The sequence below is a fragment of the Eutrigla gurnardus genome (genome assembly GCF_963514095.1).
Source record: "Eutrigla gurnardus genome assembly, chromosome: 3".
Classification (NCBI taxonomy): domain Eukaryota; kingdom Metazoa; phylum Chordata; class Actinopteri; order Perciformes; family Triglidae; genus Eutrigla; species Eutrigla gurnardus.
Window position 1 is genome coordinate 4,790,531 of NC_139917.1, and position 24,438 is coordinate 4,814,968.

General features: G+C 41.5%; 2 protein-coding genes across 2 annotated transcripts; both read right to left on the minus strand.

Annotated features, from left to right (window-relative positions):
* Positions 1-90: 90 nt before the first annotated feature.
* On the minus strand, positions 91-19,436 carry psen2 (presenilin 2). Its single transcript, XM_084006519.1, has 11 exons — positions 19,368-19,436; positions 16,730-16,872; positions 16,419-16,642; positions 16,202-16,343; positions 14,905-14,972; positions 14,603-14,823; positions 7,513-7,611; positions 7,268-7,333; positions 6,903-6,989; positions 3,386-3,501; positions 91-2,847 (listed from the first exon to the last, which is right to left on the minus strand). The coding sequence occupies exons 2-11, from the start codon at positions 16,859-16,861 to the stop codon at positions 2,692-2,694; spliced, it is 1,311 nt and encodes a 436-aa protein (XP_083862645.1). The 5' UTR covers positions 16,862-16,872; positions 19,368-19,436; the 3' UTR covers positions 91-2,691.
* A 558-nt stretch (positions 19,437-19,994) lies between these two features.
* On the minus strand, positions 19,995-23,074 carry LOC311010695 (ladderlectin-like). Its single transcript, XM_084005285.1, has 9 exons — positions 23,057-23,074; positions 22,421-22,490; positions 22,257-22,286; positions 22,099-22,173; positions 21,848-21,877; positions 21,662-21,753; positions 21,366-21,491; positions 21,165-21,264; positions 19,995-20,368 (listed from the first exon to the last, which is right to left on the minus strand). Exons 2-9 carry the CDS (start codon positions 22,467-22,469, stop codon positions 20,298-20,300), a joined length of 573 nt encoding a protein of 190 aa, XP_083861411.1. The 5' UTR covers positions 22,470-22,490; positions 23,057-23,074; the 3' UTR covers positions 19,995-20,297.
* Between the last annotated feature and the right edge of the window lie 1,364 nt (positions 23,075-24,438).

The following is a 24,438-nucleotide window of genomic DNA, read 5'->3' on the forward strand; positions in this document are numbered from 1 at the left end:
TCGCAAATCACAACCATTTTTGCTGGTTACAATAACGGTGTTATCGGATAGTACAGTGTCTATTTCTCAGGAACCTTTGAAAAATCTAAGCGAGAAAACAACGTTAAATGTACCTACCATACCTTCACATTAAAAAAAAAAACCTAAAATAAATAATGGAAAATCAACGGAGCAAAGGCTTACTCTGATATCGATGTAATGTTAGCGAATGAGGGGTGAGAAGCCCCCTACCTCCCCTTGCTAATATTTATTCCGTTCGTCCAGAGTCAAATCTATTCTTGAGGTTCCAAATATTTTCAAAGCAGTTTGTCTTTCAATGTGAGGAGTCGATCGAGTTATTTTATGTTCCGTCGTTTGAAGCAAACCTTTTAGCCCTGGCATTGGTCTCCCATTATTTATACCTTCACTGGAAGGGAAGTCCATTTTCCAGGCTCTCGCCAGCCCCCTTCAGTGAGGCAGAGGAATAACATTGAAGCATATCGTTAGCCTAATAGCATAATTGCCTAAGTCATTTTTTGGCCAAATTGAGATATCTGCCTAACCTTCCTCTCCTACCACTGCTGCATCACCTTGCCTTATTGGCTATGTCCTCAACCTATCAGAACACTTTTTAGAGTCCAAAATCACTATCTGCCCAAGTCATCTTTTTGACTTAGGCATGTTTGCCGGTATAAACAAACATGGCTGATCGCATAAGAAAGTTTAACAGAAGTGAAGCATTAGATCTTCTCTTCAATTCATTTGGTAAGCTGGTTTATTCCTTCAACTTTCTAGACAGTAAATGTACTCTCAGTCAATCAAGGAGATTAGGAACTGTGTGTTTAAACTTTTAATCACAATTCTGCAACAAGATATGATGTAGTGTAAGAGCTAGCTTATGCTAGCAAAGCTTAATTTGAAGTGTTGATTTTAAGTGTTTTGACAAGAAATACAAGAAGTATTCTTGGTAATATGGTCTTTTTCAAGTCTAAGTCTTTTTCACTTTAAGAATGTGGCTGCATTATTTGATTTAATCATCAATCATCATATTTGCATTTTCATTCTCATGATCTGCAAAATACAACTTAGGTAAGGTTAAAAGAACTTAGTTAAGGTGAAAACAACTTAGGTAAGGTTAAAACAACTTAGTTAAGGTTAAAACAACTTAGTTAAGGTGAAAACAACTTAGTTAAGGTGAAAACAACTTAGGTAAGGTTAAAACAACTTAGGCAAGGTTAAACTTTAAAACAACTTTGTTAAGATTATACTTTAAAACACCTTAGATAAGGTTAGACTTGGTTATGTTATCATTATATACATATACTGTAAGAGAAAAAAATGCCTAAGTCATGACATATTCTGCCTAAGTCACTTTTATTTGTAATGGAGTTGATGTTGTGTCTTTTTTTTTTTTTCAAACTTGTTCACAGGTCTGGTTGAACTTGCTGTTACATTATCAATAAAAAATACCAATCTGCTTGCTAGAAATTGTGTTTTTTCTCTTTTTCCGAAAACGTTCAAATATGACTTAGGCAATTATGCTATTAGGCTAACGATATGCAATATATATATATATATATTTGTGTGTATATATATATATATTGTGTGTGTGTATATATATATATATTGTGTGTATATATATATATATATATATTCCGCGAGGGGGTTTGGGTCCTTGTCACCTTTTTCATCCCTGATGAGTTTGCACCCCTGAAATGTAACGACAAATCTAAAAGAGGTTAAAAATGATCCAATAGGATCATTTAAATTCTTGGGTTTGACTTTATTCTACACTGAATTAAATATACCTCAACAATAAAATATAGTAGTATTGTCTGTCAGTAATAAAGTGTTTCATGTTTGAGCAGTTGAAAGTTGAAAAACTATTTAAGTCCAAATACTACAATAGAAAAAGTGAATTCCAATATTTTTTGCAACAGATTGAAAATTAAGCTTGAAATATTACAACTTTTTTTATTCTTGAAATCAAATATTATTGATCGTTGAACCTGGATCAGATCTGGTTTCATGAAACCGGACTTAGTAGTTGTTTTTAGTAGTGATGTGATGTTTTTCCTTTTGTTGAAAAAAGTTAAACTCAAAGCTTTCGTTAACGTTCATGTCCGTTTAAATATCGTCTCCTCGCTCAACATTTGTTTTAAAAAAGTGACGTTGAGTTCAAAACATTAAAATACAATAAAACAAAATCTCATTTACAAACTGGTCCCACTGAAGAAATCTGAAAGTTTCATGTCACGTTGTGATGAGCTATAATAGAATATATAAGGAGCTATAATAACATATATACCATCAATCAGCATTCTACCTCATTATTAATTATGGTCTTTTATGTTTAGTTTGATGAATCAGAGGAATTATTAATAATTCAAATAATTTTTCACTAATTACTTTTATAAATCAGCTTCCAGACGTACAGCGTGAACCAATCAGGACAGAGTCTCAAGAGTAAATCTTTACAGGCTGAAGGCAGCATCAGAAACACACCTGAGCAGGTAACCTGCTGCCTCCATCACCATCTGTCTGTATGACATCACTTCCTGTGGTTTGGTGACCGCATCAGACAGACGGCTAGAAGACGGTGCAGGAAGGAGTCTTTGTGCGTTACATGGAGAGACGGCAGGATGACGAGGAACACATTTATCGCGAAGACGATGAAGAGGAGGCAGCGGGTGCGCTGGGCGGGGCTTCCGCTCAGATGTAGAACTGGTGAGCAGCCAGGTTGTCCATGAAGGGCTGAACCAGGAAGTCAGTGGAGAAGTAGAAGACGAGGCCGAAGGTGATGGAGATGGGCAGTGCCGGCAGAGCTTTCTTAAAGATGGCGAGCAGCAGCAGAGTCAGACACAGACCCTGAGACAAGACGGACCACAGCTCATTAGACATTCATATCACTTCTATTCACCATCTTCTGCCCGCCCACTTCCTCCCTTCCTACTGAGCACTAGCTAAATAAAGTGGATTGGATTGGATTGTTTGAGGTCTGGACTGTTTCAATCTACGCACACTGATTACTTCGTTCCACTCGCAGCTCCTCCCCTTCAACAGCAGTTTGAGAGGATGCATTTGATAAATATGGAATAACATTATTTTGCATCACTTGCAGTTTGTTCTTAAGTTTAGCTGTTGAATAACAGCAGCAAACAGAACTTGTTTCATCGAAATGACGTTGTATTAAAGATGAAACGAGACATTTAGGTCACAATTTAGCAGCGATAGACTGACAGGAGGTTCCAATATTCCTCCGTAATACAAGACACTTTTTTTAAGCTCCACTTGTCTCTCTAGATGAACTAATATTCATAAATGTCACCTCTCTGTTTGACCTTTGTATTCCCTTCTGACAGACAGTAATTACTGAAATACCGACCGAGGTGGAACTACAACTTACGATGAGAATGGCGACGAAGCAGGCAAGTGTTGTGTTCCAGTCTCCACCGGTCGCTGCAGCTTTACCAACAAGAACACTGTAGAAGATGAAGTCACCGAGGCCGAGCTTCACCCCTCCTACAGACAGTAAACACACCCTCAATATCCTACAGACAGTAAACACACCTTCAATATCCTACAGACAGTAAACACACCTTCAATATCCTACAGACAGTAAACACACCCTCAATATCCTACAGACAGTAAACACACCTTCAATATCCTACAGACAGTAAACACACCCTCAATATCCTACAGACAGTAAACACACCTTCAATATCCTACAGACAGTAAACACACCTTCAATATCCTACAGACAGTAAACACACCCTCAATATCCTACAGACAGTAAACACACCTTCAATATCCTACAGACAGTAAACACACCTTCAATATCCTACAGACAGTAAACAGACCTTCAATATCCTACAGACAGTTTAGCTGTCCATCATTTTCGATGATGACACTTGCTCCAGGGATGGGGGGGGGGGGGGGGGATTCAGCGACATTGCAGCTGGTGCCACTTCTCATGGGCGTAGAGTCCGATCCTTGAGCCGCACAGTCGTCCACAGATGGCGCAAGGGAAACCAGATGCCAGGGGGGTACCAGCCGAGAGTATAGTGGTGGGGTGTCCAGGTGCATGATTGGCAGCAGGTCTGGGAGTTCATCCAGCATATGTGGGTCGACAGGATTGGTGTGGTTGAAGAGACCCTCAAAATGAATTGCCCAACGGGCAAAAATCTTGTGGCGATCCTTGAAGAGCATGGACCCGTCAGCTGATCGGACTGGGGCAAATGCCTGCTTCCTCGGGCCGTACAATGCTTTTATGGCATCGTAAAAGCCTCGAGTGTTATTGCAGTCTGCTAAGTTTTGGATCTCTTGCACCTTGTGCACCCACTAGGTGTCCTCCATAGTCCGGAGGGCTCGCTGGGTTGCTGTTCTTGTAGCAGTAAACGTGGTTTTAAGGGTGGGAGATCCAGGGCAGGACAGGAGAGCCTTGTGGGCCTCATGCTTGGTTTTAAGGAGTGACTGTATCTCAGCTGAGTTACAGTCAAACCAGTCCTGGTGACGTTTCCTTGTCTGACCGCAGAGCTGGCCAATCGGCTGAACTTTTCAAGGTTTTTTAGCAAGGAGCCGTCGAAGGTTGTCTTTGGTGGTTGTCTGTCCTTTTGACGGACAATCACGTAGTCAAGGAGATGCCAATGTTTTGAGCTGGGGTGCTGCCAGGTGGTCTTAAGCCTGTTCTTCATCTGGAAGCTGGTGTTTGTAATGACCAGCTGGTGCTCTGTAAGATGGCATCAAGAGCTCTATAGAAATCCCCTTTGATGTTATGCTCGGCATCAAGAGTTGGTGCATATGCACTGATGAGGGTGGTGAAGCATTCCTTTGCCAGGGGAATGCGCCATGTCATCAGTCTTTCATTAATGCTGATGGGGGATTCCGGAATGAGCTGCAGCAGTTTAGTCTTCACGGCAAAGCCAACTCCATGGTTACGGCGAGTGCCTTCGGGGACCCCCTTCCAGAAGAAGGTGTACCCAGCACCAACCTCTGTCAGGGAGTCCTCTCCATGCAGTCTGGTCTCGTTGAGAGCTGCTATATCGATGTTATATATCTTGTGAGCTCAAGGGCCACCAGTGCTGTCCTGTGGTGGGGCCTGTCAGGAGTTTCGGCCAGGTTCAGCAGCGTGCGAATGTTCCACGAAGCGATGCTTAACTTATTTTTTACTTTGATTTTTCGACTGCAAAGGGGGATGCTCCGACGGTTGCGGCTTACCGTCCGGAGTGTGGGGAGCAGACAATTTTTGGATCACCTTTTCCAGGTCCTTCCCCATCTCAGGGGTGAGAAGCTTGCGCATAGGTGAGCATTAAGGTGAGGGTGTGGTTGCGCAGACCTCACTCCCACCATCTTCACTCCTACCAGATGGACCTCCAGTGGCATGAGGGAACCCATCACGACCTTCGTCTGGCAGGAGTTGCAGGGGGCTGCCGGTGGTCCGGTCATTTGGACTCCACCTGTGCCTGTCCCCAGGTGCAGGTTTGTCTTTGGGGTTTGCTTCCCTAGCCACTGTACCCTCCCGAGTTAACCCACGTGGCTGTGGGGTTGCCTTCTTCTGCCTTCCCAGCCGTTGTGGTGGTTCTCATTCCCATCATCTTCCACCTGCTCCGCCGTTGGGGACTTAACTATTTACCCATAGCTGGAGCTATTTACCCATAGGTGGGACAGTGGTTGACGGGCACCAGGGCATTTCCACTCACTGATGGGCCTGCATGCCACGTCTCTGGGGCCCACTGCTGCTCCTAGATCCCGTACAACTTAGCCTGGGACCGCAAGGGACCAGTTACCATGTGCGCCACGAGGAGGCGCGTACGAGATCTTGGCAGGTGGAGAGGCTTTGTACTGGCTGAGGAGGCTTACTCACTCGGCTCCTCTTTTCGCCCCTGGAAACAAGGAGCTATCCTTCAATGGACATTAAATGCATGGTACGGATCGAATGGCCCTGGTGTGAGTGCACCCTAAATGCACCTTTAATCTGCCACAGACACTAAACACACCTTAAACCTTCTACAGACATTAAATGCACCTTTAATCTCCTACAGACACTTAACACATCGTTAAGAAACTGTGTTTCCCCAGTGGGGGAAACAACTCAGGGCCCGTCCACACGAAAACGTTTTTAGTGGGTAAACCCACAAGTCTTGTGCATTTCCGTCCATATCCATATCCGTCCATATCCGATCCGGCTTTTTTGGGCCTGAAAACGCACTTTTTTGAAACCAGGTCCCAGGGTGAAAAAGAAAAAAACAGCACCCCTCCGTTTCGTCTTCGTGTTTGTGTAGACGGCAAAAACGCATATGATGCTGTATTGCCCCGCTCCTCGACCCTGACTTTTCCCCCGCGACGTCTCGTAACAACAACGGCGGCTTACGTGCTCGTGATCGTGCTGCAGCAGATATTCTGCTCCTCTGTATGACAGCGTATCAGGGCTACTGTATGAAGAAACTAGAGAGGGGGGCAAAATTGCGGGAAAAAAGTCGCAGAATTGCTACATTTTTACGATGCTAACAAACAACCAACGCATTTATTTTTCTAATTAATCCATCACAATGTGTGACAACACCTCGGGTCCTTAGCGCTGTTGATGCTTATTGTTTATACGGCCCAAATTGTCATCTTATGGGTGTTCATTGATCAGGTGGTCGGCTGGATAGTAGCCGTAGCTCTCACCTGTTGTCATAGCAACAGCAGCCATCCAGTCAAGATCCATTTCTTCTTCTATGTTTTTGGTGTATTTTTGTAGCAGAAACAGCGCCACATAATGGCCTGGGATATGTACTACAGCGTGCTGAGTCATTTTCAGTGGATTCGCGTGGATGCAGATTTTCTTGATACGACGCCAAGGAAAAACGGAGAAAAAAAGATTGTTTTGGTACGTGTGGACGGGCCCTCAAACTCAAACTGCACAGTCAGCAAATACTCACGCTCCTCCTCCAGTTCGTCTTCAGGAAGCGACCGGGGCTGTCGTCTCTCAGGCTCCGCCCCCCTGCTGCTATGCTCCGCCTCCTCGTCTGAAAAACAAAATGGCGTAAGCTGACACCAGAATCACAAGGAACTAATTAACTCAACAAATAGATAGAACATTGCTATTAAAATGTAATCTATTTTTGTATTCATATTTAGTTTGTTTATTTAATTATTGATAACTTATTCTTTTATGTTTCACAAAAGTGAAATCTGTCAAATTTTATTTACAGGTTTTTAGTCATGTTAGGTTTAGATAGGTACTTTATTGTCCCCTTAGGGGATGTGTTTATTTTGCGGTGAATAGCTCTTTGTAATGTCGGACCTGTTTCAAGTCCAGAGCGCTGATCATCCACCGGGCTCGCCATCCCCACCGTCCACATCATAGCAGCTGAACACAAACAAATGAAGAAACTAATTAAGAAAAGTCTTTCTGCAAAATATGAATTTTTTTATTTGAAAATCAATGAAAAGTTGCCTAAATGTTCCATCTGTTAGCATCCTGGTGGCATCGGGGTTAACGTGTCGACCAAGTGGTCGTCTCATAGTGTTCTACAGGAAGTGACTCACAGGAGTAGATGAGGGCGGGGAAGATGGGCTCGTTGCGTTCCTGAGCCGTCTCCACCAACATCCTGAGAGGACCCTTAGGGGACAGGACGGCCACCAGGTCTGCAACAAACAACCACAGCAAGGCATGATGTTTGCAAGAAGGCGCTGGTTATTAAACAAGTGTCTCCCCCATTTCTGTCATTGTGATCCGTGCTTATCCTGTTTTTCTATGGATGCAGTTATCATGACCTTACAACATATTGCTGAGAACAGAGCTAATTGTAGTTTCTCACACTCAGGAAGGAGTGTACTTTTTAATGCAAGCAAACACTTCTATTGTAATACACATAAAACATATACTCTTGTCCCTTTAATGCATGATTATAATGCTTTAATGCAAGCAGAGTATATCATCCAAATGAATATAACAGAAGGCTGAAACAAACATCATCACATGATGAAAAAGACATTTAAGTTCCAGTGAAGAGTAAAACTTTCTTGTTACAATCACAGGGTTCTCCTGTCTGTATATGGGAGCAGCTGCGTTAATATTGTTATGAATAAAATAATAACAATAATGATAATAATAATAATAATAACTTGATTCAGAAAGTGTTCAGATTCCTCCAGTTTTAACTTTACCACTAAGCCCTGTTCCATTTTATTATTATTGTACCATGAGGAGCTTTGCTCCATTATATTAACTTTAACGTTGCATTTACTTTAACATTCTATTAGCTTTAACCCTATGAAATATGAGCGATGTGAGCCTTGTGACCTTACACTGACCCCCAGACACTGTCACTGCTATGCACCCATACCAAAGAAGTGTATTCTTAATTGTGTTTCACCATTCGTCTACATTATTAAAAGGGTTGCCCATATCCTGTAGACAATTAAGATCGGTCTTTTTTACATCATAAAAGGATCGATGCATTAATGCATATGAAAGTAAAGTCAGGATATGAGAGAGCACACAGCCACATTCACTGAGGAGAGGAAGGTCAGGAGATAACACTGGTTTACTCAGAGTTGAGGGAGTCAGACGAGAAACATGAAACAAAGAGCAGAGGAGCATGAACAGGCAGACAGGATCCTCTTTTTTCTACAGGGTGTTGCTTCCAGGACACAAAGGTGTCGTGTTGCCATGGAGACCAGCTCGTGGACCAACGAAGGGAGGGCTGAAGTTTAAACCACAGTTCCTCCCGACCTTTTTGACCTGAGTAGCCAATGTTAGTTGTCTAAGCCATTCTCTTAACCAATGAGAAGCTCTACATTTGTGTAAGTGAAAAGATATAACACTTTGTTGCAGAAAATTGTGCATCTTTCTTTGGGCGACTGGTTGCCGTTTACGGCTTGACTGCTTATCGGCTTTGCTGCCTGCGATTGTTCAAACAGAGAAAGTCCTTGATCAAGCTTTTGCTTTCGCTTAATGATGCAATTCTGAATAAATAGTTAACAGTACGTCGTAGTCTGTTTTCTCTTTTAGTCTGTCTACTTTTAAATCTCAAACAAACAAACACTCTTAACAATTTGGTGACCACGATGTGATTTGAGAAAAAGACGAAAAAGACGAGGAGACCATTGGACCGGACCGAGGCCATCCCCGCCACGACCGGAGCAGGAGGCCGGACCCCTCGTAACTCACAAAGGGCGCCCTACCAAAAAAAGGTGATCAGAAATCTGTTGTTAAAAAAAAAACAAATTCTGTGTAATTAACGATATACAAATTGAAGTGAGTGAGGAGGAGGTAAGGCTGTCTGAGTTAAAATATTAACATTCTTTGAAATATTGAAGTAAATATATCCTGCTGAAAGAATTGTATCATTAACTGTTATATTTACAGATAGATGATTGTAGGGCATAGCCGATCTAGGTCCCTAGGTTTGAATCTCAGAAGCACATTTGACTTAGGTATTACCCCATCTAAATCAATAGGATTACAGGGGGGGGGGGATACATTTTCAACTGGGTTTAAAGGCCTTGAGTTTGAGCCTCAGAAGTTGACAGGCCTAATGTGTGTAAAACGTGCTTTATATTGTGTTGTGGCCATTGCTGATTTGTATTGCTTTGTTCGGGTGAATTCCATATAAACTGACTGGCTGTTTAGACAAGAGTTCTTTCTGTGAATTGAATGAATGTTTTAGACGAGAGCATTTTTTGTGAATGGAAGAGTGAGGCGACACGCATGGTGATTGTTGAATACATTTGAAGGAGTGCTGGCTTCATCTAGTGGACAGTTTTGGACATTGTTGATCTCAAATTTGGTTGTCTCCCTGGTGGACAACAATAAAAGAGTGCCTCTTTTCCACCATCTAGTGGACGAAAGTTAAAGTATAAAATAGGACGACTGGTGTAAGCTTCCTGTCTCATAAAAATCATTAAGTACAGATTTAAAGAGTAAACAGAATATAGACTAAACATTTTCTGATCATAATAAGGATAAAATAGGTAAATACGAGAAGACTGTGTTTTGCTGTGTCAAGAAATCTACAAATTGTATCACATTTGCTTAAATTCAACGCTATGCCTTGCTTGGATAACAATTGATGCCATTTGAGACAATATTTTGGTTATTTGGCTTGGTTTGTTGTTTAGATGTCAGCTATCAGATAAAGTGAATTGATCCATTGATTTGTTTTGCTGAATAATTCCCCACTCAGTAATTGATCCAAATTGACTGTGCTAGCAAAAGATCCATTCTTTACCCATTCTGTAATTTTAATTGATTGATTATTGCAAATACGGTTAAAGAGCCCCCTAAAGTAATCATATTGAATGATTGTTTTGAAAGATGAATAAATAACTTTTTGCTAATAATTTTTTATTACTATTTATATTTTTACTTTTTATAAAAAATTTTTTTTATATATTTTATTTTTTAATTATTTAAAAAAAAAACTTCAATATTTAAAAATATTTTTTAAATTCTTTTTTCTTTTTAATTTTTGGATAAAATTGAAAAAACAACATGGAAACTGGTCAAGGAGGTTGTGCTCGTCACCTCGCTGCAGAAAACATGGTGATCCGATCAAGGTTAACGCTAACCATGGTGTAGTAGCATTTCTGAACTCCAGTGCTTTCTCAGCGCCGCATATCACCTACCACACAGAAAGGATAAACATGGCTGCTAACATGACGCCAGAAGAACACCTCCCACATGACTGCGCTGAAGTGTAAAGACATCAAACTCAGAACGGATCTGCAAACAGAGCTTCTACTAACACCAGACCTCACTCTATACACATGTGGATGCTGCTACAAAGGGGGGCAAGGGAACATTGCCTCATATGCTGTAGTGAAACAAGAACAGCAACACTACGAAGTGATGGACCAAGGGATATTCCCACAACCTGCCTCAGCACAGATGGCTGAAGTGGTTGGACTGACCAAAGCACTACAAGGTTGTGAAGGACTTTGAGTCAACATCTACACTGACTCTGCCTATGCTCATGCAGCTGTGCATGTGGATGGTCCACAATGGGTGAGAAGGAGTTTTCTCACCACTGCCAACACACCTGTGAAACACAGACATGAACTGGAAGAACTGATCAAAGCAGTATTACTCCCTAAAGAAGTAGCTGTAATGAAGTGCAGAGGACATATCGAATAATCCTCAGACGTGGCAAGAGGAAACGAAGCAGCGGATGCTGCTGCCAAAAAGGCCGGAGGATACAGCGAACAGATGATGGCTGCAATAGTCCCGGAGCTGTCAGAGAAAGACATCAAAGACATGCAAGAAGAAGCTGGAGCCTATGAGAAAAATGAATGGATAAAGAGAGGAGCGACACAAAAGGAGGGACTTTGGAGATCTCATGATGGGAGAATAGTGACTCCATCTAAATTGTGTCAACTACTCCTGAAACAAGCTCATGAACCAGCACAGGAGAGCAAAAAGACCCCATTGGAAAACATAGACTCTCCATGGAGGCATCCCTTCATGGCAGACATGGTAGACAACTATGTGACTGAATGCAACGTGTGCAATGAACACAACCCCAAGCCAGTCTACAGATGTCCCATGGGAAAATTCCCTGTTCTAGACGCCCATTCAAAGACATCCCCATCAACTTCACTGACATGGGAGCTGACAACAGAGTGCAGGGCTGCAGATACCTCCTAGTGATGGTTGACAGATTCACCGAATGGGTGGAAGCAATCCCCTGCCGAAAAGAAGGTGCCAAAACAGTGATAAAATGGCTGAAAAATGACTTCATCCCCAGATATGGTGTTCCACGCTCCATTAGGTCAGACAACGGGTCCCATTTCAACAACAAACGCCTAGCTGAAGTAGAGAGAGCGCTAGGGATCACACAGGTTCGGCAGTGTCTATCATCCTGCCTCACAGGAGTTAGTAGAAAGAGCAATCCAGACAAAAGAGAGAAAAATTGCCAAAATATGCACAGGTACTAAACTCACATGGGTTGATGCCCTGCCTTTGGCACACTCACATTTGACTCCTCATGAGTTGTTGACAGGCCGTCCTATGCTGGACCCACCTAGAGAGGGAGGACACCTCCCCGCTCTGGATCTGTGGCTTTTGACTGTGACGACTACATGACCGCGCTGACTAACATGACTGGAGTTTTGTGCAAACAGGTGCAGAGTGCAGAGGCAGAGCCAGAGACAACTCAACGGAGGACTCCTGCTGTAAGTGTGGGAGGCTGGGTACAGGTGAAGGTCCACAAGAGAAAGTGGTCTGAACCTAGGTGGACAGGACCGTATGAGGCAATTGAATGCACTTCACATGCAGTCTGAGTAAAAGGCAAAGCAGGAGCTACTTGGCACCACCTGACACATTGTGTACCAGCCTCACCACCATCTCGTGCCTGAAGCGAGATTAGAACTGATTTGAAATCTCAGGCTGCAGGCACCAAAGATTTCAATTCTAATTTGCCGGCTATACTTTGCCTGCTGCCGCCCTTGTGGAGAGATGAAGGAACACAGACCGTGGCACCCATTTAGACTTCCCGGATTCTGTGGTCTCAGAGGAACTATGGGTTCCCTTGATTTGACAATGCTGATTATAGATTATTCTTTGAAACTTCTTTGAATCATTCCACTCTCCTCTGGGTCAGCCATGCTGTCAAGAATAACATGTTGATTGCTTATGATTGCTGCAATGTCCAGATGTCTTTTCAATTGATGTTTGGAGTCATACTACTGCTAATGATACAAGGTCAAACCATTACAAAAATTCCCATTTCAGAAGATTGCCCCAGTTTGTTTATGTCTTGTAGAATGTTTTGGTTTTGTATGTTTTATATGATTTGTTTTCAAGAAGGTAACAATTATCCCGGAGGAGTGAAGGTTGGAAACTCTGAGTCAGTTGGTAACGTGACTCGTACAATAGGAGTGTATTGAAGGGGTGATTCAGAAGGTTTCAATGATTAAGATTACATTCATGTAAGTGGTTCATAAAGATGGCCCTGTGATACTTGCCTAAGATGGCTTACCTTTAATTCAGAATATTGACTTTGCGAAGTATTTTTTCCAAATAGTATTATTTCCTTTAGTTTTTGGTAGATTTGATTTTGTGTACTCTGAATATATTTAGTTGGTATTCTGATTGATTTTAGCTTTGATTAATTGTTTTTGATTATTAGATATTTTGATTGATTTAGATTTGATTCATTGTTTTTGATTATTAGATATTTTGATTGATTTAGATTTGATTCATTGTTTTTGATTATTAGATATTTTGATTGATTTAGCTTTGATTCATTGTTTTTGATTATTAGATGATATTTTGAATTTGTTTTGACGGTGTGAATCAGATGTAATTTTGTTGGGGAAAAAAATAATAATGAATCATTACATTTTCTACAAATTAATGAAATGACAATATTTTCAACTTCTCTTGATTATTTTTGCATGCTTATACATACATTCATTTATTTTTAATTCCACACTTACTTTTAGTGTTCACACCTAGTTGGTGTGAAAGGAGGGATTGTTAGGATTCCTCCATTTTTCACTTTACCACTAAGAGCCCTGTTCCATGTTATTATTTTAAAATATATTATTTTATATAACACTGTTGATTATGTGAGCCTTGCCGTTACACTGAGCATAGATTACCATCCACATGAACACCTGGGTTATTCATGCATCTGTTTTCAAGTCCAAACACTGTGACTACTATCACTACCATACACTGTGTATTAAAGTCTAAAGACACTGTGATTTAATTGCTATGCACCAATACCAATGAACTGTATTCTAAATTGTTTCATCAATAATCTGCATTATTAAAATAGTTACACATATCCTGAAGGCAAATTAAGGAGCAGGGACAGGCAGACGGGTCCATCTTTTTTCTACAGGGTGTCGATTCCAGGAAACAAGGTCGTGTTGCCATGGGGCTGGGACCAGCTCCTGCACCAACGAAGGGAGGACTAAAGTCTAAACCACAGTTCCTCCCCACCTTTTTTGAACTCAAAAGTATAACACTTTGCTGCAAGAAATTGTGCATCTTTTTCTGGGCGATTGGTTGCAGTTAACATCCTAGTTGCTTATCAGCTTTGACGCCTGCGATTTTTCAAACAGAAAAAGTCCTTGATGTCTTGATTTTACTTAATGATACAATTCTGAATAAATAGTAAACAGCACGTCGTAGTCTGTCTTCTCTTTAGTCTTTGATAGTTAACTTCACATTGACAACCAGACATCACATTAAAAGGAACAGTTCAGGTGGAGAGTGGTACTGCAGCAGGCAGACAAAAACACATGAAGGACAATTCATCCAGATGAAGTAGATGATGGAAAGCAGGAAGACGCGACAGTAACTGTAGAAAGCTCTGGTTGAGATGAAGATGAAGTGGTGTTTGTGAAGAGAATGCCAATATTATCATGATATATTATCACGATACAACATATTTTGTACTATGATTTATTATCACGACGAGTATGGTGAAAATATTATATTGTAACTTAAGTGCAATTTTGTATAGTCTCCCTTTAATGACTGGATTTCAGAATCAGCTTTAATGAACAAGTAAGTGTGAACACAGTGAATTTGACTTTTGCTGCTCCTCAATGTACTGACACAGATATAGACATACAACTAAAACAGGATGTGTAAACCCTCCTTCACACAGAGACAACTCACCGTAGACGGAGATGGCTCCCAGGATGACCCAGGCAGACCACTCAGGCAGGTATTTGATAAAGACTAGGGCCATGAGGGCACTGATGAGGATCAGGTAGGCCTGCTGCAGCTGGAGGGGGCCCTTCCAGTGGATACAGATCATCCCCACCGCCCCGAAGTTCCAGATGATCACCCCCACCGTTGGGTAGTCCACCGCAAGGTTGTACGTCTTGAACACTTCGCTGGGAAACCGAAGACAGTACTTGAAAAGACTGTTTGAATTCTTCGAACAAAGTTACATCTAATGAAATAAAGTTGCTCACCCCAGGTACATGAAGCTGAACCAGAAGAGCAGCATGAGGGAGGACAGGATGAGCCAGCCGTGGATGAACTAACAACACAAACATCACACACCCTGATTGGTCCCCTGCTCTCTGCTCTCCGTTTCAAACAGGAAACAACATGGCGGCCCATAAACTTTCTGTTAATCCATCTGAACATTTGAGAAACAGGTGACGCCACTGCTGAACCTGGTTTCCATTTAGACCCGCGTCCCCTGGTTCGATTGGTCCTTGATTAGTGAGCGGCGGGCCGATATTATCGGCCGATATTAGGCATTTTCCAAACTATCGGTTACTATCGGTATCAGCATTTATAATGGCCGATAAATTTATATTTTAAAAATAAAATAAAAACGGACGAAACACCCTTATAGAACTTAACAGAATTTGACTCCAGTCTTGTTCGAAGTTATATTTATGAAGCTTACCAAGTCTTTTAATACTGGTAACTTTGTGTTTGGTTGTTGTAATTGTGTTTTTGTTCAAATAAAGTTCTGATGCCGTTTGAATTGTAGCATGAATTATACATACATATGTCATATGTCTGGACTCGAACAATTATCTTTCAAATTGACAGAAAGACAATCAGATGTGGAATTCAGGGAACAATTCAAACAGGATCAACACATTATTTGTATCTTCTGTATATTTCTTCTGAAACGAGGAACACAGGCAGAATACATGAATAGCTTCTTCTCCCATCTGTGCAGACTGTGTAGAGTAGAGAGTAGTATACATGAAGAGTAGCCCTGACCTTTCAGTTAGCCTGTGAAAACGAACTGCTGGCATACACACATTCCAGCCTCGCATGTAAACTCAAATTCAGCACTTAGCTAACCAAAATCATCATCAACCAATAGCCAGCATGCTTGTGTTTAGCATTCGGGCTAGCAATTAGCATTAGCACTTAATATGAGCAAATAGTATTTGGACCGAGCCCAGCAGTTCATGTGATGCTTTCTATGTCATGCTAATACCATGCTACAGTTAGCAGCATGGAATTAGCATGCTAGCTAGCTAACTAGCAACCCCCAAACGGCCTGTGATTGGAATGATACTCTTTTTATCATTTTCAGGACCAACATATTTAACACACACACACACAACACACACACCACACACACACACACACACACACACACACACACACACACACACACACACACACACACACACACACACACACACACACACACACACACACACACACACACACACACACACACACACACACACACACACACACACACACTGTGATTCACTACTTGGACCCTCTGACCTTGTAGCAGCGATACTTGTAGAGGACAACCAGGAAGATGGTCATGACCACGATGACACTGATCATGATGATGGTGTTGAGGACAGAGTTGAGGAGCCGGCGGCCGACTGATGCAGTGTTTTCGGTGAACGGCGTGTAGATCCTGTAGGGACAAACATCACGGTTAGCTGTGGGTGGAGCCGTCGTCGGTGTGGCGGTGTCTGAAGCGTGGACCTACAGCTGCTGGTCGGTCTTCTCAGTGTAGAAGCTGACCGACTTGATGGTGGCGACCACCACCGCCATGCACAGGGTGACGGGGATGAACAGCATGATGACGTGCTTGGCTCCGTACTTCAGAGTCAGTTCTTCATCGTCTGCATCCAGCTCCTGGTCTGAGCCGCCAGCGCCACCACCACCGCCACCGTCCACAGCAGCTGGACCCGCCCTCCTGACGACCTCAGTCTGACCACCAGAGGACATTCAACATCAGTGCAGCAGGAACTACAACGACAACAAGTCGCTGATGTAAGAATAAAAGCTGACCATTACCGTTTTGGACAGGATGTCGTTAGGGGGGGTGAGGTCGGGATCTGGTCTGTAGGAGGGCACCACTGGATTCTCAGACGGGACTAACGCCGTCCTCTCATTATAGGAATCCTCGTCACTGTCCGAGGCGCTCATGGCTGCTCCGACTGCAAAGAACCATCACAGCTGTTAGTTCAACACGCAGAGAGGCAGACCATGAGACAACGCCTCGAGTACCGACCTCCGGTATGACCCCTGACCTGATACAAGGGAGGAAGACCATCCGACGGAGTGGATAGTGGATTTAAGTCTCCGTGGAGGTTTTGTCTCTTTTTGGGGCGGTTTTGTGTCTCTTTGTAGTTCAGCATGATACAGACTAACTTATTGATTGTAACATTAATGGCAAATCAACTGGTAATAAAAACAAACCTAACCCACTAAATGAACGAATCAAGTAATTTCTGCAGAGCTACTCATGTAAATCTGTCTGTCTTTCATGTTCTTGATATTGTATCATGTTTGTCATCAGCAAAGACAAAGTCTGTTACAGAGTGCTGATTTGATGTAACAATTCAAATGAATTTAAACACAATAACCCAGCATGTAAATAAACAGAAGGATCAGCTGTGTGGTTGTCCTGTGACTGTCTGCTGATCCCTGATGGCAACCTGAGCTTCATACAACTACGTTTATCTGCCAGCTTGTTCTTGTTAAAGATGCACAAAACATATGATCAATAAATACCATTAATATAGATTATTATACATTAAACTTTACTTCAAATGATCTCTGACTTGATAATAATCATACATTCTAATAATGAATCCTTGTATATCACACTTTAAAAGGAGCTACACAAAAAATGATTGTAGTACAACATTAAAACTAGAGTATTTACACACAAAAAAACATGTAATCAAATAAAATAAAGTAATTAACTATATATTTATACACACACACACATATATATATATATAAAGATAACACAAAATAGAAATACAAATAGAAACTATAGAATAAAATATGGAGACAAATGACAGCAGTGTGATTATTGTATATTGTACATATATATTAATATTATATAGTTTAATATCAGACATGAGATGCAGTGAAGGTTGAAAAGTAGTAACATAGTATAACTACATAAATAGCATAGTACAACAGCGGTGAAAAGTAACTACATTTACTCAAGTACTGCACTGGAATACAAAATCAACGTACTTCCTACTTCTCAGTACTTTGTACTGCTTTACATTTCAGTGTACCAGTTCCTATTCTGATGCTGGTTGTTGGTCTGGATCAGACCTGGATATATTAGGGGACTGAGTTCAGGATCGGGACTCTGGCGTTTCTTTGGCAGCTGCTTGATGTTGAGTTTAAGTTGATATTATTACGTGTTCAGATGGAACCAGCCTCACAGTCAGTCCATGTCTCCCAAACATCACAACACTGATCACATACTTTATGATTAAATGTTACGCAATAAACGTTAAAACCCTGACAATCTCAGACCCATCTCAAACCTCCGGTATTTCTTTAAAATACTGGAACAACTGTTGCAACTTAACGATGACGATACCCAGCTTTACATCTCCACGAAAACCATCACTCCTGCCATTCCTACCCTCCATCCGCTTCCAAAAACTACCATATGTTCAGAACTCAGCTGCCTTCAACACCTTCACTGCTCCCGATACAACATTGCATTCACTTTAAGATCCTGCTCATCACCTACAAAGTCCTCAATAACCTGCCCCTCGTACCTACCGGACCTCCTCCTACGTCACTCGCCATCTCCCATTGTCAGATGCCCAGATACCTTCTGACCCCATCACCAGGACCAAGCCCCGCACGTTGGGGGACAGAGCCTTTGCCACTGCTGCTCCAACCCTCTGGAACTCCCTTCAAACATCCGCAACTCAGACTCACTCCACTCTTTAAAAAAAACTCAAAACCCACAAAATACCTGACTCCCTCTGCCTCTACACCTGAACTGTCAAACCCCTAACACACATCTTTTCAAGTAATAAATAAATCATAAGGTCTCCCTGAATAAATACATATTCAAAGTATTAAACCAGGCTCTATTTTCCACTTCTCTACCATGACAGTGAACTAGTCAGCTGTTTATATATTTACAATCATAGAAACATTATGGTCCCATCAATACTGGGTTCCTCTTTTTCTAATCAAAGTTTGTAGAGATGTTATACATTCATCACAGAGGCTGTTGGGTGGATCTATACTGTGTACTTTTACTTTTATATATATATATATATATATATATATATATATATATATATATATATATATATATATATATATATATATATATATATATATATATTATATTAGCCTATATAATATTTTAATATATTTTACTGTGAAATGGATGCAGTACTTTTACTTGTGTAGTATTTCTACGTTTTCTATAAAATATGACAGTACTTCTTGGGTCTATGTGGGTCTAAATTTGACCCCCCAAATCACTAAATCCGCTTCAGACATGAGCTCCAAGTCCCAGAACCGCCATGATAAATCATATATATATGTACATGTCTCCGTTTCTCTATATTTCTCTGATTGTTCGGTGAATAAAGTCCGTCTACAGCTGACTGTGTTACATTTCAAGACGTTTAAAGCGTCAAAATGAAGAGTTTACCTCGAGTTCAGCAGCAGAGTGGAAAGTAAACAGCGACCGACAATCCGGAAGACGGCAGTCAGCTGACCGGCACACCACGTGATAACAGAACACCATGAGATCACGTGGTGTCCCGACTGTGACTGCTGCTCAGACAAAAAAAAGCATATGAACGATTAAAGATTACTGGAGAAAATTGTTCAGTTCTGGAATGGAATGGCAAAATCCAATCAATAAATATGCCTATGAAATAAATCCTAAATACTATCCTTACATGTATTTATATATTTATTGCCTCATTTATTTAGTTATTTTATTTCATGAGAATGTTTATTATTTCATATACTTAATTATTTATTTCATAGGCATGTTTATTTATTTCATAGGCATGTTCATTTATTTCATAGGCGTATTTATTGAGCTCCTTTTATAAAACAATTTCAGATTTGGGTTTAAAAATTCTACAGGAAAATGACATGGAGTTTGACATGGAAACAGTCTGGGTTAATCTTAAATCTGATTTAGATCTTCATAAGGTTGAAATACAGTAGGGGTTTTTGTGTACGGGTGAAATGGTTGAGGTCTTCCAGAGGATGAGAACCTGAGCTGTGTGGTATGATTCCCAGAAGATAAATAATAAGTCCTACAGCGTTTGATCATTTCTACTTTCTGTTTACTCCAACAGAACGTTCATCTTCACACTACAGCTGCACTTCAACAAGCACTTTTCAACCAAGCTGTCAAAGGAAGATCACACATTGTTCCATTCTTACAATCTTTATTATAGAAAAGGAGCAAACGGACACAATCACAAACACTTTCTACACAAAAGTCACTCAACAAGCCATCATTTAAGGCTTTGAAGAATCCAGAGAGGAAGAGAAGAATTCAGTGGCACACAACGTCCATGAGAGAAACCACAGCGGCTGCTCCAGATGTTTAGGACAGAAGTTAACAGCTGAAAGGGTTCTTGGAGCAGACGAAGCGATAGTTAGAGCCACAGTTGGTGTTACCCCAACCATCTGAAATTTGATTTGAAACAGGAGAAACAACCACATTAACACTAAACCCATGTCAAGTTAACAAATGGTGCATCAGAATGTTCACTGTCATTTCACTTCTTTGACTTTTTTCACAGACAAGTGAGTCAATCAGCAGTCAGACCAAAACAAGTGTGTAAAATGTGTGAAGGGTCCTTGTCCTGCAAGTCAGTGTCCCCAACCAAGACGTCTAAATACAGAGACTCTGTCTGAAGGAGACATCTCAGAGTAGGGAGATGCAGTGATTACCACTGAAGACATTTTTCAATCTCATATCTCATATTTATTGTTGTGATGAGTTGTTTGCTGTTAAATATTGTAGGGGAGGCAGCGTCACAGTCACAAATATATGACTCTAACCCTGACAAGATCAACCAAGGTGACGGAGCTGCAACCAAAGGTCCATGAACTCATCACTTCTTCCAGAAAAGATCCAGGCAGTTTGACATCCATTCATCAGCTCAGTCATTCATCCAGCAAGAATATCAACATGTGCTGCTCCAGCTTCCCAAAGTGGAAGGAGCTGCTGCCTCTCTTTGCTGTTTCTGATAAACTAAGCATTCTCACTCTTTGAACACTTGATAGACTGAACAGCTGATCCATCAACAGCCAAACAAATATTGATAAATGTGTGCGATGTGACCCTCTTGAGGCTGTGAGGCTAACAAATTAGCTACGCTTGCTTCATGTTATCGTCTCCGGGGAGAAACGCTGCAAAGAAAACAGTGGTGACAGTTGGACTCATGTAGGGTCAGCCGAAGCAGACAGGTGGACTTACAGGAGGTGCGTAAGTGGATGCAGGAGAGGCTGCTGGAGGAGGACTGGGAGTACCAGTTGGTGTAATAGAAACCCTCACGGTCAATCCACATCCAGCGACCCTGACAGACAAAGGACATTAGAGTAAGGAAGTGGAACCCTTTGGACCAGGTCCTGGACTTGATGTGGACTGACTGAAGGGTATTTGTTGAAGGAACCAGACCTGCAGGTTGAAGCCTCCCATCCATGCGATGCTCTGACCGGCCGTCCGTGTGATCTGCTGGAGGAAGCTGTACTCTCTGGGGCTGGTGGCCGAGGCCAGGTGTCCACCCAGGCTGTTGCAGTGCTCCTGTGGGACACACACACATTTAAGGTCCTCATGCCCTTGTCTTTGTCTTCCAGGTGAGGAGCTCATCTTGTCATGGACTGGCGCTGCCAGACTCCATCCAGTAGAACGTGTTGCATTCATCATTGAATTGAATGAATCAGGTGACAACAACATAGCAGTGAGACAGTTACCTCGGCACTGTACCAGGTAGTGGCAGTGTTGACGAACAAGAAGCAGCGAGAGCCGAGGCTGTACCAGCCATCTGGACAGAAGTTAAAACGAGCTGCAGACAGACAGACAGACCATGACAGTTACCATGACAACCTAAAATCACCAAGGATCATGAGGAAAGATGAAAACAGTGATGTGGCTCTTACATTCAGGTGCTACTGCCTCCTCAGACACACCTGCAGGACAGAGACACAGTCAACACAACCATTAAGATCATTCTCTGATAATAGTTTCAAATGTCTTCACTCTAACTGAACTAGTTTCTATAGAACATCTTTATGTGGAACAGTTAGCCAGTACTTGATCAAATATAACTCAAATATGTATTTCAGCACTCAGGTGACTGTGAGCAGCCACAGAGGCACGTGTTAGAGAGACATGTGTCCTTTCTGTTTACCGTTTCTGGGAACAGGGACAGAATCTTCTGGAACTACTACTTTCTCATCTTTGGTCATCGTCTTGTCCTCCGTCTCTGAAACATCAACAGCTTCATCAGACTCTTTCTAGTGAGGAGGATTTGTCATTACAGTCAGGCTAAAGAGCTTCAGTACTGACCTGGAGCCTTCTGTTTGTCTTCAGCCGGAGCTGCAGGGAAACACACAACAGTGTCAGTAACATTGGTGCACTAGTTCCGTACATGCACTACTACATGCAGAGTTCACTATGGTGTGTGTGTGTATGTGTGTGTGACTGTTGGGTTGAAATGTGTTGAGCCTGACCTGCAGCTGCAGCACAGAGGAGGATGGCGAGGACCAGGACAGTCTTCATGGTGATGATCAACAGATTGGTCTGAGTGGAGTAGAAAAACCTGTAAACAAGCAGAAAAGCAGCTGAAACACAGCAGCTGAACAAGAAATATACTTACACTTTCAATGGTTGCAAATATAATAACAAAGACATGTTTTTAAAATTGGACTATCGTACCCTTTCTATAAATATATTAAAGGAAAATACACTTTAAGTGAAGGTTACGTGTAATTACTAAAGCGGACTTGTATCAGCTTTTTATATACTTGGTATATTTTTTAAATATATGCTCCAAATGATTATTGCAATGATGCATTGGAAAATGATTTTAAAAATGAATGAATGAATTGAAATAAGCCAAAAGTATAATTGAGCAACAAGTGAATATTGCTTATATATAAGCATGTTACTGGATACATTTTTAATCATAACACAAGCAAAGAAAACTATAATTCCATTAATCAACATATTGCGTACGTGTAGTAGTACACACACGGACAAGTACCTGTACTAGTATGTACAAGTACGTGTACTAAGTATACTTGAAGTTGTTCCATTGTAGCGCTCAGATGTAATGTCGTGGGTGTAAGTGCGTCCAGCAGTCTTACCTATCAGTTACAAGGTGAAGTTGTTCAGGTGTCAGCTGAGTGATGATGAGCAGCTCTCCTGCTCTTTATATACACACTTGAACCACTGGGAGTCACCTTCATGTGCAGGAACGTGCCCATGTTTGTCTGTGACTCAACTCTGCATGCAGGAAGATGATGAAGACACAAACACACATGACCATGAACTCTGATCTTTTCAGATCAGGTTACTGGATTCAGAGAAGGATCTAAAGGGAAGTCTGGCTGCTGGGAATCTTTCAGTTCCTGCTGTGGAAAAGAAAACATGGGATTCATTTCATCATCATTAAAAATAAATAATACATAATAATAATAAGCAGACCGAACCTCAGCAGCAGGTCAGTCCTTCCAGAGTTTGGCAGTCTCATCAGGGTCAGCAGGTCTGTCATACAACTAGGGCTCTCCTTATTTAAAGCCTTTTAAATCAACACCAAAGTGAGCTGGGAGCCAATGCACTCAGGCAGAATTGAATTCTATGATCTTGTTTTATAATAATAACACCTGCTGCAGTGATTTGGACCCGTTGAAGGCGATGGAGGGGAGACTGGGGGACAGCTGAGTGCAGGACATTACGGTAGTGGTGGTTTCATTCACGTAGTTTAACGTCTCCTGAGGACACGAACAGCAAATCTCATGTCCATGAGAAGAGCACAGAAAAAACAGAACAAGAAACACAGGAATCCATCACATGAAAAAACAATTGCACTGTTTTCACTTTGGTAGAAAACGTGTTCATGTAGGAGGTCTTCGTGGATGGAAAGGAGCTGGATTAGAAGAGAGGCTTTCAGACTATTTAGAACAGAATGACTTTATTGACATTAAACATTGAAACATTGCTGAAACACTCCATTAACATTCCACATACAGAGAGATTAACGTTTACCTTCCAGATAAATAACAGTCATAAAGAGAAAGATGACAAAGACATCATGAGAAGAAGTGGCATATCAGCAGTGTCCTCGTGTTTGGAGGGTTGAGGTCGCCTCATCTGAACACATTGATCTCAGTTAACAAACTAACACTTTCAGACTTTTTGACCTGAAACTAAACTCAAATGACAATAATTGGTTCTTCCTCTTTAAATTCGGCCCATTGCTGTCCATGAAAAGATTTTCTACAATATTTTTTTCTAAAATATGAGCTGTTGAAGTCCTGAATGTTTGTCAGGAGTATCGTGTTTCATCGTTGTCTGGGTGAGAGAGGCAGAATTCAAGTGGGAGGCCGTGCTCAGCTTCAGCTCGGGCAAATGTTTCAAACTTAATACATCTACATTGTTGAAGGAAGTTTGGTGCAGTGGTTTTGGAAACAGAAGAGAAAAAGAGGAATCTATTTGTTTTGATTGTAACAATTAACCAGTTATGAGA

Bases quoted from the DNA above. Each gene is read 5' to 3' on its own strand.
- psen2 (XM_084006519.1), bottom strand. From the start codon at position 16,861: ATGAGCGCCTCGGACAGTGACGAGGATTCCTATAATGAGAGGACGGCG. The intron at 14,973-16,201 runs GTCAGAGGGTCC...TTGTGTTGTTAG, and splicing joins ACAAGTATCGCTGCTACAAG to TTCATCCACGGCTGGCTCAT. The intron at 14,824-14,904 runs GTGAGCAACTTT...TCGGTTTCCCAG, and splicing joins TTCAGCTTCATGTACCTGGG to CGAAGTGTTCAAGACGTACA.
- LOC311010695 (XM_084005285.1), bottom strand. From the start codon at position 22,469: ATGAAGACTGTCCTGGTCCTCGCCATCCTCCTCTGTGCTGCAGCTGCA. The intron at 21,878-22,098 runs GTAAACAGAAAG...TCTGTCCTGCAG, and splicing joins TGTCCCTGTTCCCAGAAACG to GTGTGTCTGAGGAGGCAGTA. The intron at 21,265-21,365 runs GTCTGGTTCCTT...TTTGTCTGTCAG, and splicing joins TGGGAGGCTTCAACCTGCAG to GGTCGCTGGATGTGGATTGA.